Genomic DNA, 17,254 nt, shown 5'->3' on the forward strand with positions numbered 1-17,254 from the left:
CCTTCATGTAGAGTCAAGTGTTGGCCATTTTACTGCAGTTCCCACCACTCCTGAGTGTTCCCAGTCGCCGAGGCCATGTGCCAACTGCCATTTGTCATCTTCCCCCAGCTCATTTTATTCTTACACATTACTTGTCTGACTCCTTAGGCATTTGATTTTATTAGGCTTCTTATAAAAAGCCTTCTATTCTATAGAACCACGTTTGGGCTTTGTCCCAGGGCACTCAGAACTGTTTTGAAGCCGGGGGTGGGGGTGAGGGGGATATTGGCTCAGGTTTAGGTATTGGAGATGACTCTGGCTCCGTGCCTCAGTCCGTCCAGTTCCCAGTCCATCATGTACATGCAGACTAGTCGTGAAATGGACACAACAGGTCACATGGAGGAGAAGGGCTTGTCCCAGGCAAGTGGCAGGGCTTGTGGAAAGAAGAGGAGAGACTCTGGAAGCACATCAGAGGCAGATTGTTGGGGCTGGGAACCAACTGGATTATGTGGTATTTGGAGGAAAGAAAAGTTAAGAGGCTTGTGCTCCTGGGCAGATGATAAGACTGCTGATGGAAAGAATGAAATCAATGTTTGACATGTTTGGATTACAAATACCAGCACAAATAGGCTTTTTAGGTTATGGATGTTCAGGAAGCAGGAATGTAGCACATAATGAATTCATTTTTACCTAAACGTGTTGCTTTGTTAAATTAGCATCATGTTTATAAATAAATGTGTGCATACAGGTGTGATACCTGTGCATACATTCAAGGGAGCAATTGCATTAGATCCATGTAGTAATGGACATGGTTTTAGGTGATAACAAAGGTTTCTCTACTTTTAATACTAAAATGATTCCTACTTTTCATTTAGGCTACTTATTATTTTTAAGTACTATTCAGTTATAACCATTTTATTTATTATTTATTTAGTTTTTTTTTTAATGTTTATTTCTTTTTGAAAGAGACAGAGAGACAGAGAGAGAGCAGAGGAGGAGCAGAGACAGAGGGAGACACAGAATCCAAAGCAGGCTCCAGGCTCTGAGCTGTCAGCATAGAGCCCAACGCAGGGTTCAAACTCCAAATCACAAGATCATGACCTGAAGTGAAGTTGGACGCTTAACCAACTGAGCCACCCAGGTGCCCCAATTATAACCATTTTGAAAGCAAATGTACAAGGGTGCTTGGGTGGCTCAATCAGGTATGTGTCTAACTCTTGGTTTCAGCTCAGGTCATGATCTCATGATTTGTGGGTTTGGGCCCTGCTGTGCTGTCAGCACAGAACCTACTGGGGATTCTCTCTCTTTGCCTCTCTCTCTGCCCCTCCCCCACTCCCTCCCCCCCAAGAATAAATAAATAAACATTAAAAAAATGAAAGCAAATGTATGCACAGGTTTATTTACAGAGACGTACCTGTAGTTTTTCCTTAGGAACAAATAACTGATTGGATTATCTTTCTTGGATGACCTTGTGGTCATAATTGGGATGCATTTTAGAGTCAAAGATTTTCCCATTCAGCAACAGCTCCTGCTATCATGTTCCTGGTTTGCTTGAGGGGATCTTGACCTGCTGAGATCCTTCAAAGATTTTACAAGTAATTATACAAGATTTATAGATTTTATGTAAACAATAGGTGAATGCATTCTTATTGTAAAAATAACAAAAATGTATATAATATGGAAAGGAAAGGTCTCACTTCAACACTATTTCTGTCCATTCTTTCCCCTCAAAAGTAATCATCGCTAATTTTTATGGGTTCCTTTCAAACTTTTTCTATGCACTGTGGCACAAACCTACACATTTATAAAGGCAAAATTTTCTGGGACGTAAATTGTATCATGCTACCATATTGCCAAAGATTTTTTCAAAGGTCATTTGAAAAGAAACAGAGATTCTAGAGAAATCAGCATGTGGATATGTCCATATCTACTTAATAATTTTTTAATGTTTATTTATTTTTGAGAGAGGGAGAGTGAGAAAGTGTGTGTGTGCACCTGATTGGGGGAGGGTTACAAAGAGAAGGGGACCGGATCCAAAGCAGGCTCTGCACTGCCAGCACAGAGCCCCATGCAGGGCTTGAACTCATGAACTACAAGATCATGACCTGCGCTGAAATCAAGAATTGGCTGCTTAAGTGACTGAGCCATCCAGGTGCCCCTCTACTTAATTCTTTTAATTATACCGTAGCATTCTGTAATATATATGTGTACCTTAGTTTATTGACATGTTCAGGGACATTTAGCCTGTTTCTGATTTTTTGCCACTATGAACAATGCCCCAGTGAGCATCTTTGTTCCTGACTCTTTGGGAAAATATAGGAGTATTTCTCCAGAAGACATCCCTTGCATTAGAATTGCTGGTATAATATATGCGCATTTAAAATTCTGATAGACATTTCAAATTTGTTCTTCCAAAAAGCTATCCCAGTTTACCCTTTGGCCATTTGGATGTAAAATTGACTCTTTCTCGCACTCCTTTGCCTATGTCATATGTATATATATCATCTAGATATTGCCATTTAAAAAAATTCTTATATTGGGGCGCCTGGGTGGCTTAGTCGGTTAAGCGTCCGACTTTCGCTTGGGTCATGATCTCGAGGTTCATGGGTTCGAGCCCCGCGTCGGGCTCTGTGCTGACTGCCAGCTCCGAGCCTGGAGCCTGTTTCAGTCTCTGACTCCCTCTCTCTCTGACCCTCCCCTGCTCATGCTGTCTCTCTCTCTCTCCTAGAAATAAATAAAACATTTAAAAAAAATTCTTATAAATTTTGGGAAGAAGAATGAAATCTCGTTGTTTTGAACTGCATCATTGATTTCCCATGAGGTAGAGCCTTGCGTACTGATGAGAGCTTTGCCACCATTTCCCTTTGTGTCTAAGTGTCGCTCTCCCATTTCAGATGCTCACTACCTCACCTGCAGGATACAGGAATGTGCTGAGACCACTCGCAGTGGGCCTTTTGTCCGCTCCATTGACATCAGTTCACTGGTTGTTCAGGATGAATATATCTTCATTCAGGTGAGTCCAGAAAATGCATTCAGTGGTGGAGGTGGGGATGGAAAATGAGGCAGCATTCCCGAGGTTGTGAAGATGTGGAGCTGGGGTGCAGTCTCTCCTCTCCTTTGGTGACCCAACTCTGGGAAGGATCCAGGACTTGTGGTGAATGGGTCAGCATCCCTATAGGGGTCTTTGATGGCGCACTGAATCCTCAGCTGGGTTGCTGTTTTATTATACCAAAGGGGTCTTAAAATGACCAGGACTTGGGCTAGGGTTTGGAAGTTTCTTAGAGCCACATCTCCAAAGGCATCTGACTTCAAGTTGTTGATCAAAGTCATGTTCCATTTCTGTCCAAAGTGACTTGTCTCATCTGGAAGTGAGAATCCCCAAGAAATGAAGCATCTCTAGGATTTTCTTTCTAGAAAAATGTAGAAATCCCTAAATCTTGCCCTCCCTTTGCAGTGCTGAACACTCCCTGTTATGTCCCGAGTCCAAAAATCCTTCACTCCCAAGAACTTTGACTCACAGAGAAAACTAGATATTACTCATTTTTTAGGTAAGAAAGGGAAGCTTTGTTTTAGATGTTGAGTTTTACTGGAAGGAGACACAAGGAAGAGCAAAAATGAGGAAAAACAAAAGGTGATATTCCTGCTCCAGAGTGACTTACAGTGTGTGTGTGTGTGTGTGTGTGCGCGCGCGCGCGCGCGCGCACATGTGTATGTGTATGTGTGTATAATTGAACTTGACCTTTGAGAGCAGCCTTGATTTCTCCCACTCTGCCTTCCCACCCTGCTGTTGCCAGTTGCTTTTGCAGATTGTTTCCTATAGGAAGCTTGATATTTAGACTCTCCTGAGTTTGCTCAGACCTAAGCACCTGAATGATTTTTTTCTCTGCCCCACTCCTGGTTTTTTAGTCCAGATTACCCCCATTTCCCATGAGCTGGGTATGCCTCTTTCTCTGAACCATTGCAGCTGTTCCTGTCTGCTATTCTTTTAGCATATGGGCTATTAAAAATTGTTACTTAAATCTTAGTGGATGTGTCTTCATGTTTCCAAATTCCATTTTATACTCTCTGAGGATAGGGATGATATTTTATGCACACATTTTTCTCCTCATCCTTGGCCCTAACAAGAAGCTTTTGCAAATCTGGGGTGCTCAGTGACTATTTGTCATACTGATAGATGTAGATGTAGGAGTCACTTTCTTTTTACAAATCAGCTGTGTAGACTTTTGATGTCTAAAACACATGATACGTAGCCAGCCACCAAAAACCAGCTTGAAAAAGGGAAGGAAAGAGAAGTCTTGTGGTTCAAGAAAATCCTGGTTACTAAGTTTGAGTAAAAGCCAGCATCTCAGAATTTTTGTGTCCTATTCATTGGCACTATTATTTCCTTATTCATGAGTATTTATTGAACACATACAATGCAAAATAAACAGTATGAGGCATGACTCTTGGCTTTCCCTAACTCTTGCCCTTGGCCTGCTTCTCTCTGCACCCAATGTGCGCTGTCTTGGGTCTTAAGTACCATCTCCATGCTCTGATGACTCTCACGTCAGGGAGCTGTAACCTCTGCTCTGTAAAGCAGACCTTCTCGCCTAGTCATCATCTGGATATCTCAGCATGGATGTTCCACAGCTAAAATAAAATCAGCATGTTCCCCCATTGACCCTGACACATTGGTGGCATTACCCTCTACCTGGGCACTCACAGTAGAAAACTGGAAATCTGTCTATGACATCAAATGCAGTGAATCCAGGTCCCTGCTAATATTACCTTCAGTCTCAAATGTTTTCTTTCATTCCATTCCCATGGTTCCAGTTTAAGGCTTTATTATTTCTTTATCTCTGTTTAATTTTTTCAAGTAGAAACACAGAGATGATTTATGAATTTACCAATCTTATTGCCCTTTCCTTAATGCTAATACTGCATATAGTATATGTGCTGCCGAAGCGAGCACGCTGCTAATACTGCATATAATGATGAACACGACAGGATCGTTTCTGGGAAACATGACTTAGAATTTTAAATGTTCATATTTTTTTGAAATTCATTCTTCCTTTTATTGTATAAAGTTTTCTGTAACTCTGCCAGCAGGCATCCAGATTTTTTCCCTAACTATTCCAAAGTATCTTTTATTATTATTATACTGCAATCCAGCAAAAGTTTTTTCTTTAATAATCATCAATTTTTATTTTGTTTGAAAGAGATATGAGTTCCCGTTAGTCAATAAAGTTTTATTGATAGCCTACTATGTTTCAGGACCCTGTTCTAGGAGCTGGGGTTAAGATCGTGAACATAATAAAGTTCCTGCCTCTGTGGTACTTACATTCCAGTGGAAGACAGGGAAAAAATATATATATACATATATATATACACATATAGATATGAAAGACCTGTGAAACACAGTGGTTGAGATGCTGTAATTTGGAATCCAATGGCCGATATTTATCCCAACCGTGGCAGGCCACACTTCAGCTGGGTGAACTTGAGCTTATGTATAAAAAGAGTGTAAGTGAGTACTCAGTTTATTGGTTGCTGGGCAGATTCTTTTTGTTAATTAGATCTGTAAAGCACCAAAACAATGCTATATAAATGTTGTTCTCTTATCTTTCTATCTTGTGCTAACATCTATCCATCTATCTACAGATATATTAGATGATGATAACATTCTAGATGAAAATAAATGAGGAATGTGAATGTTAGGTGTCTGTAGATATTACTTTTTTTTTTTTTTTAAGATGACCTGAAAAGGTCTCATTCGGTGAGTGGTGAAGCAGAAGAGGGTGGCAGAAGTCAGCAGTCAGATGGGGACGTGAGGCTGGCCCCATGTTAGGCCCTATACTTTCTTGAGCCCCACATGGAGATGTGTCGGGAACATATAGAGATTTGTGGCTGGCTTTAGAGTAGAGGTAGAGGCCAGGCCTGAGGATATAAGTTGAAAGGGTGTCGGCATATTGATATTATTTTTGAATTGCAAAATTGAAGTCATCAAGGGAATAAATATAGACAGAAAATAGAAACAATTCAAAGACTAGGACAGAGGGCACTCTAATATTAGGGAGATGAAAAGAAGAGAGTAAATGAGACCTAGAAACAAAGTTTAGAGATAACTGCAGAAAGATCCAAGGTATTAGATTCCAGGAACTTGAAGGCTGTTTAAGATTAAAGGAAAACAAAGCAAAACAAAATAAAAAAAATGAGAGAGTTGGGAAGCAATGGAATAACAATATCCCAAATAATGCAAAAGGCCAATACTCTTGAGAAAAGCATGGAATTTCATCAACCACCAAACATAGATTAAATGCTATTATTTGCAACTATCAATTGGCTACGTTTAAAATAAGGTAAAAGAATGTGAGTGGGTTACATATGAACCACTACTCATACTGCAAGTACAGATGTGTATTGTTTGGCCATCAGTATTTAATGAGTCCTTTCCTTCTCATAGGTGAGTTTAGCGTTACACATTGATCAGTGTGATAGACGTGTCTTACTTCTGACAGTGTATGCTTAGTTTTTAGTTAAAATTGCTTCTTTTTAAAAAAAACTCACTATATGATCTGTTTTCCTGCTTTCCTGCCTCTGGGTTTCTTTGATAATTTTGAATATTTGTTCTAGCTACTTAGCTTTATGAATATAACAGCAGATCTTCTATTTCTGGATAATATCTATTGATTTCCTTTTGTGAGCTGTGATACAATTTCCATACATTTCTCCTTCCTCCCTCTCTCTTAGATTCCTTCACCACCTGTTTTTGGTTGGTCATATTATCTCTTTGTTTGCTTTTCTATCTTAAAATACAATTCTCTTAGACTTAAATATTTTATGAAGCGCTGCTGAACAAAGGTAGAAAAAAATAGCCTGTATTTATGACCTGTATCCAATTCTAGTTTTGTTAGTTAAATCATTCCGAGCATTTACATTCTGCTGTGAGCCATGCTTTTATTTTGATTTTAGTGATATGGGTAAATCTAGTTCCTTTCTGTAGTGTTGCCATTTGTTTACTGCTTGTTTGAAGTTTGTCCTTTATTTTTTGTTTATTTTTTATTTTTGAGAGAGAGGGAGCATGAGCAATGGAGTTGCAGACAGAGATAGACACAGAATTCGAAGCAGGCTCCAGGCTCTGAGCTGTCAGCACAGAGCTCAATGTGGGGCTCAAACTCATAAACCCTGAGATCATGACCTGAGCTGAAGTTGGACTCTTAACCGACTGAGCCACCTAAGTGTCCCTAAAGTTTGCCCTTTAGTAATGTTTTCAAGAAAGTTGAATTCTTGAAAAAAAATGTTCATTTATTTTGAGAGACAGACACAGAGAGAAAGAGAGAGAGAGAGAGAGAGAGAGAGAGAGAGAGAGAGAGAGAAAGTGTGAGCAGGAGCAGGGCAGAGAGAGAGAGAGAATGAAAGAGAGAATTACAAGCTGCTGACAGCACAGAGCCCAGTGTGGGGCTCCATCTCCTGAACAGTGAGGTCATGACCTGAGCCAAAATCAAGAGTCAGGTGCTTAAATGACAGCCACTCAGGCATCCTGCAAGAAAGGTGAATTCTTGAATGTTGAAAAAAGCTTCCCTCTTTAGGTTTAATTTTTTTTTTCACACTATAAAATGCATTTGTCATTTGCTTTCCATAAAAACTTTGCTCCATTAAGTTACTGAATGTTATTGTGTCAGGCCAGTCTGATATTTTCCCCGTTAGGTGTCTTAACTGTTTCCCCATTGATATCTAAAAGTCCTTTTTAAAAATATTTATTTGAATATTATTTGCTTTGTTATTGTATGTTTTGTGGTTGATCATACGGTGTGAGTTCCTTTTCCTGAAATGTAAGTCTCATTCAATTGATTCAATTTCTCCTTCCTTTTTAATTGTTCAGAAGTTTCTGTTTATATTTTGAAATATATATTTTATTTCAGTTTCATTATTTTGGCTCTGTTTCACCAGGACATTTAGGATGTGTCCAGAAGACAGGAAAATCAAAGGAAAGTTATTATTTTTTTCCCTTCTAATCAGTTTTAATTCACTGAGCAAAGTGATATTAAAAACACAAACAAAAAAACTGAAAATTCTTACCCACATTATCCTTGAACAAGTATTTGGCAGTGTCCAGGCTCTTTTTTATATATTTTTTTACTGCTATTATTAAACTTCTTTCCTGAATTTTCCCAGCTTATCATTTATCACTTTAGTTGTCCCAACATATCTATTCTTAGCTCTTGTATTTTTACTTTGAATTCTTCTCTTACAGAGGTGAACTCATCATCATACAGGCTATTTTTTATCATAGCAGTATGGGCACAATTTTCATTTGCTTCATGGAAGCAGATTTTTTTCTGAATCTGCTATTTGTTTTTTCTATCCCTTTCTCTCTCATTTTGCTGTAGTATTTTACAATTCCTACGTGATTTTCTTTTCTCTTTATGTTTTTAACCATTACTTATCTTTTCATGACCTGAGCTCTACTGGACTATTTGAGGAGATTCCTCTTGGTGACAGACCAGAACTCTGTTTCATATTAACAAGAATCTTCCTTGTTTCTCAGTGAGGTTTCATATAACTAAAGATTGTTTGTCTATGAGTGAATTCTTCACATAAGGTAAAACTGCCTGGCTGCTTCTTTATCCAGCCACACCTCTCTAGCTACTTGTCATTAGTCAGTTCTAAGAATAAATAAACTGTCAATTCCTGGGCCACAGTCCCTAGGTTCCAAATAATTGATTGCTAGTTTTGCTCCTTGGGAAATGTCATCTTTGGAAAATGCTATTTCTCTAGCTTGATCTAAGATTTGTAGCCATAGGCATTTTTGCCCTGGTGCCTGTTGGTACTCTGTTTGTTTTTCACTGAATTTGGCTTCCACATATATTGTGTTTCAGGGTTATATTTTCATTGACTATTGAGGTTTTGTTTTTTTTTTATTTCTTGTTTTCCTTGTTGCTCCAGGGTGATTTATGAGAGTAAAAAGGAAGCACCATTATTACTTGGCTATTTAAAACCATTTATAAACCTTAATCATGTATTTTCTGAAATGTCGCAAAAGCTTACAAACTGATTTTCTTATTCGGAGACCAGCAATCCTCACTTCCAATCTATTCACAACACTACTTTCAAAGTAATTTATTTACAACAAAAATCAATGTTCTTGCCTTCAGTGGCTGCTCATCACCTATAGGTTAAAATCCAATTCCCTTAACATCATCTAAAATGTCCTCTACAATCCGGATCTTGCATACTCCATTAGCTTCATGGGAATCCCCATATATCTTCCTGGTTATATTTTACCCTTCCATAAGCAATAAACCTGTTTGTTCTCCATATACACATCATGTCATTTTTTGCCTAACATGCCTTCTTGCATTTGTCTACCTGCTTGGAATGTCCCTTTACTAGACAAACTTATCCTTAGATTCATCTTAAACATTGCTGTCTGTAGAAAGTCTTCCCTGATATCCTTAATCAGGATTGGACCAAGCTCCTTTGCTGACTACTTATCCGCGTGTATTTTGTCTCCCCAGCCCGGTCTGTAAACTTTAAGAGGAACAAGACTATGTCTTATTCATCATTGTTTCTCCTGCACTTAGCATAATGACTGGTACTCAATAAATGTTTATTGAACTGAACTGAACTGAGAAGATAAGACACCATCCTTATTCTCAGGAATGCAGTTAGTTATCTTTAAAGCAAGGGAATCTTGTTTCCCCAACTAACGACATGAGACAACTTCGGGTAATTACCAATTGTTCACCACACAAGAAATGACCATATGTAGGATGTCTCTGCATTTTTATAAAACTGCTGTCCAACAATTTTCCATTGCATTATTCAGTACCCTTTTTATATTTATTCATTTAAATATATTAAAATACAATCAGCCCAGTGGGGAACACAGACGGCTAAACAATTATTATGTAGCATGATGAGAGCTGTGTTAGTGCAAAGCACGTGTTGCTCTTAAAGCAAGCAGGGAGAGCTTCAGGAAGAGGGTCTGTACAAGCTTTACAGCAAAGCTGACTAGGAATACCAGTTGGGTGAGTAAAGGCCAAAGAGCATTCCAGGCAGAAGGGAGGCAGGGACAAAGTTAAGAAAGTGAGAGAAAATAATTCCCCAGGGATCTCTTTGTCCAAGGACAGGTGTAGTTGTGGGAGGGAGTAAAGTGGCAGGACAGTTAGGTAGGAAATTGTCCTGAGGAGGTGAACCTTTTCTATTTCCTTTCATTAAATCAAGGTAATTTCATGTTTCCCTCTTTACAGCGCTAAAAAGCTCAGAACTCATTTTTGTGTCAATTGTAGCAGCTTGCCTGCGTCAAGCTATGTGTTATTATTCTCCCTTTTCTCCTCTACTGCCAGCCATTGGTGATTATGTGGTTGCTTTCTTTTATCTATTTATTTGTTGCTGTTGCTTATTGCTTTTGTTTTAATTATTGGAGGCCATGGGGCGCCTGGGTGGCTTAGTCGGTTAAGCGTCCGACTTTCACTTGGGTCGTGATCTCGCGGTTCGTGGGTTCGAGCCCCGCGTCAGGCTCTGTGCTGACTGCCAGCTCAGAGCCTGGAGCCCATTTCAGAGTCTGTGTCTCCCTCTCTCTCTGACCCTCCCCTGCTCATGCTGTCTCTCTCTCTCTCCCTGAAATAAATAAAAAATATTTAAAAAAATATTTATTAATTATTGGAGGCCATCTCAAAGAAATCTCTGAAATCAGTGTGAGTTTTGAATCTTCCTTCGAGGGGATGAGCTTTGAAAATTGAAATGGGGATCAGGAAAGACTTTATGAGGAAGGTAAGATTCGCACTGCAGTGATTAATGTCTATCACAGAAGCGAGGAAAAGGCAAGGAGTCCGCCTTCTGTCCCTGGAAGTAAAGCTGCCTCAGAAGCCTTTTGTGAGGGCGGAAACTCCTCAGACCAGCAGGAGCTTCTCACTCCAGGGTTGAAATCCCCAGATTTATATCTGAGCAAGGTATCAGGGCATCCATGTATCAGGGCATCTGCTGACCCTGCCGCCAAGCTGCTAAAGAACGATCTTAAAAGAAGAAGCTGTAGTGCAGGGAGGCTTGGGTCCAGCACCATCTCCTTGTGGGCGACACCATTAAGTGGTTCTCTGGGGAGTACCATTAAGGTGGAGCTGGACACTGAGAACTCTCTATTTTCTGAAAGATGCTTGCTGTCGCTCCATAGTTTGGGTCTTAAAGGGGAGCCTTAAAGCCACATTATTTTCTTCTTTGCTTCCGATGGGAACAGCTAAATAACAACAGGATGAGCATAAAAGGCTTTAGTGGGTTTAGTTTTTCATAATTTGGGGGATTTAGCCACTTGAATTTTCTAGTTTTGTAGAATATTGGTATCTTTTAGTTTGTTTTAGTGCCGCCAGAGACATACACCTGAGGAAAAATCTTGCAGAAAAGGAGACCAGTCTATCCCTTCACTCTTTCTGGCTCTCCCCCACCCACCGCAAATATGATTCTTGGCAGTTTTTACAGGGAGTCTTAGGGAACTTGTCTTAGGAGCTACTGAAAAACAGAAGAGGGTATTTGGCCCTTTTAACCTCTCCTTAAATAGCACACCTTGGCTTTTGTTTGTTCTGTATGTCAAGGTTCCTAATGTGTTTTTCATCTGATGAAAGCAATCTGCTGCTAAGAAATGTTTGAAAACTGACTTTTTGTAGCACTGTTGGTCCCATGGGTCAAAGGTCAGGCTTTTTGTGTGTGGACAACTGAACCTTTAGGGATTCATGTGACATGGGGTCCCATTTCCTTTCTCTGCATATTAATAACTGTTATGTGTATGTTTGAGGCATAATTGTTTACCTGTTACTGAGTTGTGTACAAATGTATATGCGTGCATTTGAGAGTATCGTTAATAACCAAATACCTAGGTAACTACTTTATAATTAAGTTCCCGTGACATTAATTTTGTATTAAAAAATTCACCCTTAAAAAACTTTGCCCTTCTAAAGGAAAGCTCCTCATGCCCAGACATTTCTTTTTTCTCGACATGATTATTTTTGATCTGTATCTTGTGTGTTGTTGAAGGGTCCATATACCACTCATGTGGCTCCTACAGTTCAGAAGAGACCCCGAAGGTTCTGCCTCACCTTTTATTTTTCTATTGACAAAGAGGTAAAGATAGTCATCTTGATGGTTTTGCTTAAGGGGACCTAGTGTTTGATCTCCAGCTCTCAGCCGAGCTGAAGATGTACAGAACACTGTGAAATTTGTTAATCTGTCAATGCCTTTTCTGTGCAGGGGGCCTGGGGGCCTGGGGTTTCATAGTGAAATCAAAAGGAGCTAATCCTTCCCAGAAGAGCCCTTGTTTTAATGGGAAAGTGTCTGCCTGAAATGCCTCCGTTCCACATGGATAAAAGAGAAATCGGCTTTCCTCCATAGGGGCAGGGGGAGAGAGATAAGTTGGTTTCTGTGTTCTGAGCCAAGAAGGTTGGAAATCCTGTCTTTTCTCCTTATGGAGTAGCTTTTCTAATGATTATCCTGGAAAATAGGTAGTTCAGTAGTGGTAGCAGTAAAATCCTTTCAGCGATAGGATTCATACCCTGGCTATCAGGAAGTGTGATGAAGAAACAGGAACAGAGCCCTAATAAGCCATCAGAAGAGATTTGTGTGTCTACTGAACTATGCAAAGCCTTGCCTCATCCTCTCTTCCTTCAGTGTAATAAGGATTCATTCACTCACTGAATAAAGTTTCATGGTGAGTACAATTGTGGGAGGGGGAGAAAACAGTTCTAATACAGATATCTAAAACACAAGAGAAAACACTGATCCATAATTAAGATACACATACAGTACTCTAGAGGTGTGGATAACAGAAATTTCAAAGAAGGGAAGGCCATCCTAACTCTGCCAAATCCTTCTCAATGTCCACAACTAGACCAGTATCAGTGTGGAGATGCACACTTTGAACTCCTGGTAATGTGTAGGTGTCATCAGGAGAGAAGACCCCTCTGTAGCAAGGAATTCTGTGTGCAGACCAATGGCATGCAGAAGAGAAGTGCTAGGATAACTCCAGTGCTACAGAGAAGCCAGTCAGTAGTTTGGACCCAGGTTGCTGTTGTGAAGAGTTGAAAAGATGTTCTAGAAGTATTAGCAATTAACAACTACTAGTAGCTAGGTAACAGATACTTGAGGTCCTTGAAGTATGCCAGGTGCATTGGAGTGTGGCAAAGGAAGAAGGCATTGTCCCTGCTCTCAGACAGTTTATGATTCAAGCAGCTAGTGGTCTGATGTGGGGTGGAGGACCCTGAACTTGAACACCTGGGTTGTAGTCAGGGCTCCACCACCGTATCAGCCAGGGAACACTGGGCAACTCACTGGGACTTTTAGAACACACATCTCCTCATCTCTGAGAATGGAATGATATCGCTTCCCCTGCCTGAATTGGAAGGTTTTTGTAAGGATCAAGGGGGATAAGAATGGCTTTGAAATGCTTTGAAAACTACAGAGCCCTATAAAAGGCAAGGATCAAGAGATTAATCCCCATGCAAAAATCGGACTCACTACGTTTGTGCATGCACATTCTCATTTAGGAGTTTTTATGAGCCTGTCACATAAAAGATTTCTAAATCTTTTCCCCAAATTTGTTTTGTAATTATTCATGGATTCAACTCACGGATCAACATACTTGCATGATCAAATCTTCCCACATACGTTCCATAGTGCTGGTTATCAGAGAAACCAACTTCTAATGACAGCGATGTAACTATAGATATTCTGGGGTTTAATTATCTGGCCAGACTCTTGAGTACCTTATTGTAGCTTCTTGGTCCCCAGCTCCCCTGGATTTTGATATTTTGTGTAATAACCTGGTGCAGGCACCACTGTGGGAGGTAGAAAAGCCTCTCTGGTATGGCCACTCTAGAGTTATCTTTCTGAAAGAAAAAAAAAAGCCCTGAGGCAGAAATTAATAGAGTGTAATTATTCAAAGAAAAACTATTTGGCAATATTTTAAATGATGTTAATTTGGTCTTAATGGGAGAGATTTGAATGTTAAATAAATAGCAATCTCATCATTAGGGACACATTTACAACACAGGAGTTTAAAAGAAAATGAAAGAGTTGCAGACACAGTCTTCAAAAGAAATTCAATAAAGACATCTTCAGGTGAATATTCTTGAAGCACTTTCAGAATCTTAAGTGAGTTGTTTTCAACAGCCAGAGCTAATGGAAGATCCTTAAATAGCATGTTGCTGGAATGTGTCTCCTGTACAGGCAGTGATTTTAGTGACTTGATGTAAAAGTTGCTGTTAGTATTTGAAATACTTCCATGTATAAACACAAATGAGCAACCTGATTGTGAAGGTCATGATGTTTAGTTGATCTTTCCGCTGAGCATCTCATAGGTCCTATCTCACATCCTTCCGGCTCCTGTTTGCTTGGCAGCTAGCTGTGCACACAGGTGTCTTCATGTCACCTGGCCTCAGTTGTACCGTGAACCTCTTGCTTTATGTTCTGGGCTGATTTCTCTCCAAATGGGATACGTACTAGAGACCCCTTAGCCATTCTGGTGCAGATACAAACCTTGAGGTGCAAAGGTGTCAAGACCCTCTGCGACAATTAGACTGATAGGAGTTAGAGCCAGTGGGTGGTACTCCTTTCCTCCTGTGTCAGGGGGGCAATACTGAACCTTGTTCCCTGTGGGTCTTTAGAGGGTCCCCAGTGTGGTTGGGCCCCAGTTGCTCATAGTAATAACCAGTTCAGTGACACCCCCTGGGATGGCTTTTCCTCCCTCCTTGTTTCCTACTTTCTAGGTCTGCCACTTCTGCTCTCTAGGATCATTTCTCAAACACAAGCAAACCAATGAACAAAAGAGCCCCCCACAGAAAACAACAACTACCTACATAAAAGTCCTTTGTTTCAGGCTCTACATTTCAAGGCAGATGGAAGGATACTAAAAAACTCTCAAATTTATGGAATCCCTATGATGTATCCAGTATTGGATAGATTGAACTATCCAAGAAATTTAAAAGAATCATATTCATGTCCACACAAAATTTCTCAGTCCAAACACCCAATCCCATTCCTTCTGACTTCTCAGAGACCTAGCTTTACCCATTATCCTTCTTCCCCTGTCTCTTCAATATTCCTTCCTATTTCAGACTTCCCATCAGTATTTAAATATTTTAAAATATCTACTACCCTTAAATTAAAAAAGAAAACAAGAAAGCTTTCTTTGAATATTGTGTTCCTGTCTATATATGTCCCATCTATCATTTGCAAGCAGATTTCTTAAGAGCTGTCTATATTCATTATCGCGTTTTCTCATTTCCTTCTCCTTAACCCACTTGATACGGCCTTGCTCCTTGTCCACTCCATTGAAATTACTTTTGCCGAGTTCATCAAAGATGTCTCTGAATTATATCTAGACAGCACCTCTCAATAATTAACTTAGTTGACCTGTCTGCAGCCTGGGATCTCCTGGCTGCTGCTTCTTTCTTGAAGCACATTCACCCTTGCCTCTTTCATAATGTGTGGTTCAGCTACTCCTCCTCCTTCTCCAGCATCGATCATCTTCTTCTTCCTCTCCTACACAGGTGCCACTTCCTCTGCCCACCCTTTAAATACGGGTTGTTCTTAGAGCTTTTCGTAGGCTCCTCTTCTCTGTTCACTTCCTACACTCTGAGCAATCCTGTCTCATTGATTCTTGCAGCATAGCATCAATTACCATCCAGATGCTGATGATTCCCCAGTGTTTCCTGCTGAGACAAAGAGGCTCCAGGAGGGGCTCTTTACTTACAGAATGCCCATCAATCCTTTAGGCTTGGTGTCTCTTTGCTCCATTCAGCACTTTGCTGTGCATGTCCCTAATAAATGGTGAAGACTTGTTTATTTCCCAAGAGATCTGCTGAGGCTCCATGAAACTTACAATATTTGTTATTTCCTAGGCCAGCATAGCAAGGAAGGTTTTCCCTTAATCTCAGAAAATTGTTCTATAATTTACCCCATATCATAACACAGGTATTTGCTTTTCTAGTAGTACATGGATGGGATATGTCTGGCCCCAGGGTGTCGAGTTGTTTTCATTTTGTGTATCACCTTTGAGTAATTACTAGTAGCTGCATAGATGGCTGTGTTGTCTGAAAAGTAGGAAAGACTATTGCTGTTAATTAGTAGTGTCTCCATGGGCATGAGAAAGAATAGCCTTATATAAGTAGGTGCAGCCTGTGAATTCTGGTCTAGAAAGTGGATATGTTGTCCACAAGTGTTTCTGTAATTCAGCCCAAAAGAATGAGATCAGCCACACATCTCTCAGTCTCTTCCACTATTGGAGATTCTGTAATTTCCTGTTTCCAAAGCAGCGATGCTTTAGAATCCTATTTCCATCTAGCCACTCAACCAGTTATTACCCACCAGTCAGCAAACTGAAATTGTTGTCATAGTTCATTTGTGTGTCTCATGTTTATTTCATGCCAAATGTATGTGTGCTATGCATGCATTTTCTTTCCTTTAAATCCATTTTAATCTTCACAGGATGTTGGTGTGATGAATATTATTCTCTTTAGTTTTTAAGGGAGAAAACTGAAGTTCAGAGGGGTTTATAGCTCCATAGATGGCAGGGTCAGGACATGACATCAGAGCTGCTTGGCTTCACAAGGGATAACCAAAGAGGACAGTGATCTATTTCTCATTTCATTTTCCTGGTCGGAAGATCTTCACATTAGCACCAAAGAGCTAGTGTTCCCAGGAACTTTCCTGGATGACGGATGACGTTAAAGGTGAAAAAGAGGCAGCTGTTGTCCCATTCTTGGTGGACACTAGGGGCAGGAGAGCCTAACTCCCTCCTTGCTCAGTGGACTGTTTGTCAGAATCTGTTTCAATTTTGTTTCAGATCAGAAACTTTCTGCACCATTAACCAAAGAAGGGCTTAATGGGATTCAGTACAATGTAATCATGCCCGCGCCTCTGAGAGTCATCCCTCACATGTGCCTAGAGGATTATTCAAACACTCATCACTAGGGTGCAGGGGCTGGGGGACTGGCAGCATGGTTAATCATCGTTACCATCCCCACCTCCACTTTCTCCAGCCTTCCCCACTTACCATGTACCTCTTGCCATGAATTATCCAGTTTCCATTGTGTGTTTCTGGGCACAGCTTCTCTTGAGTTCCATTCTGGGGTACAGAGGAGCTACTGAGTTGTGACCCAGTGGGTTCTCCCCATTGTCCTTCCCTTTCTAAGTCCCAGCAGATTCCCAGTACCCCCTCTTCTAAAGCACAGCTCCCAGGAGGATCTCTTTTCTGGGGCTTTCTCCTATTAAAGATAATTGTATTGTAAAAACAACAGTGCTGATAATG

At 40.3% G+C, this 17,254-nt stretch overlaps 1 protein-coding gene and 1 non-coding gene across 2 annotated transcripts in view; both read left to right on the forward strand.

The window, feature by feature from the left end:
• Positions 1-17,254, forward strand: part of SORCS3 (sortilin related VPS10 domain containing receptor 3) — a 564,865-nt gene that overhangs the window by 419,282 nt on the left and 128,329 nt on the right. The window contains exon 9 of the mRNA XM_077748455.1: positions 2,874-2,992. Coding sequence (XP_077604581.1) covers positions 2,874-2,992 — 119 coding nt within the window. The remainder of the gene's footprint in view (positions 1-2,873; positions 2,993-17,254) is intronic.
• TRNAE-UUC (transfer RNA glutamic acid (anticodon UUC)) lies at positions 10,398-10,482 on the forward strand. Its single transcript has one exon. It is a non-coding gene; the product is annotated as a tRNA-Glu (tRNA).

The sequence above is a fragment of the Crocuta crocuta genome, unplaced genomic scaffold, assembly GCF_008692635.1.
Source record: "Crocuta crocuta isolate KB4526 unplaced genomic scaffold, BGI_CrCroc_1.0 scaffold619, whole genome shotgun sequence".
In the NCBI taxonomy this organism is placed as follows: domain Eukaryota; kingdom Metazoa; phylum Chordata; class Mammalia; order Carnivora; family Hyaenidae; genus Crocuta; species Crocuta crocuta.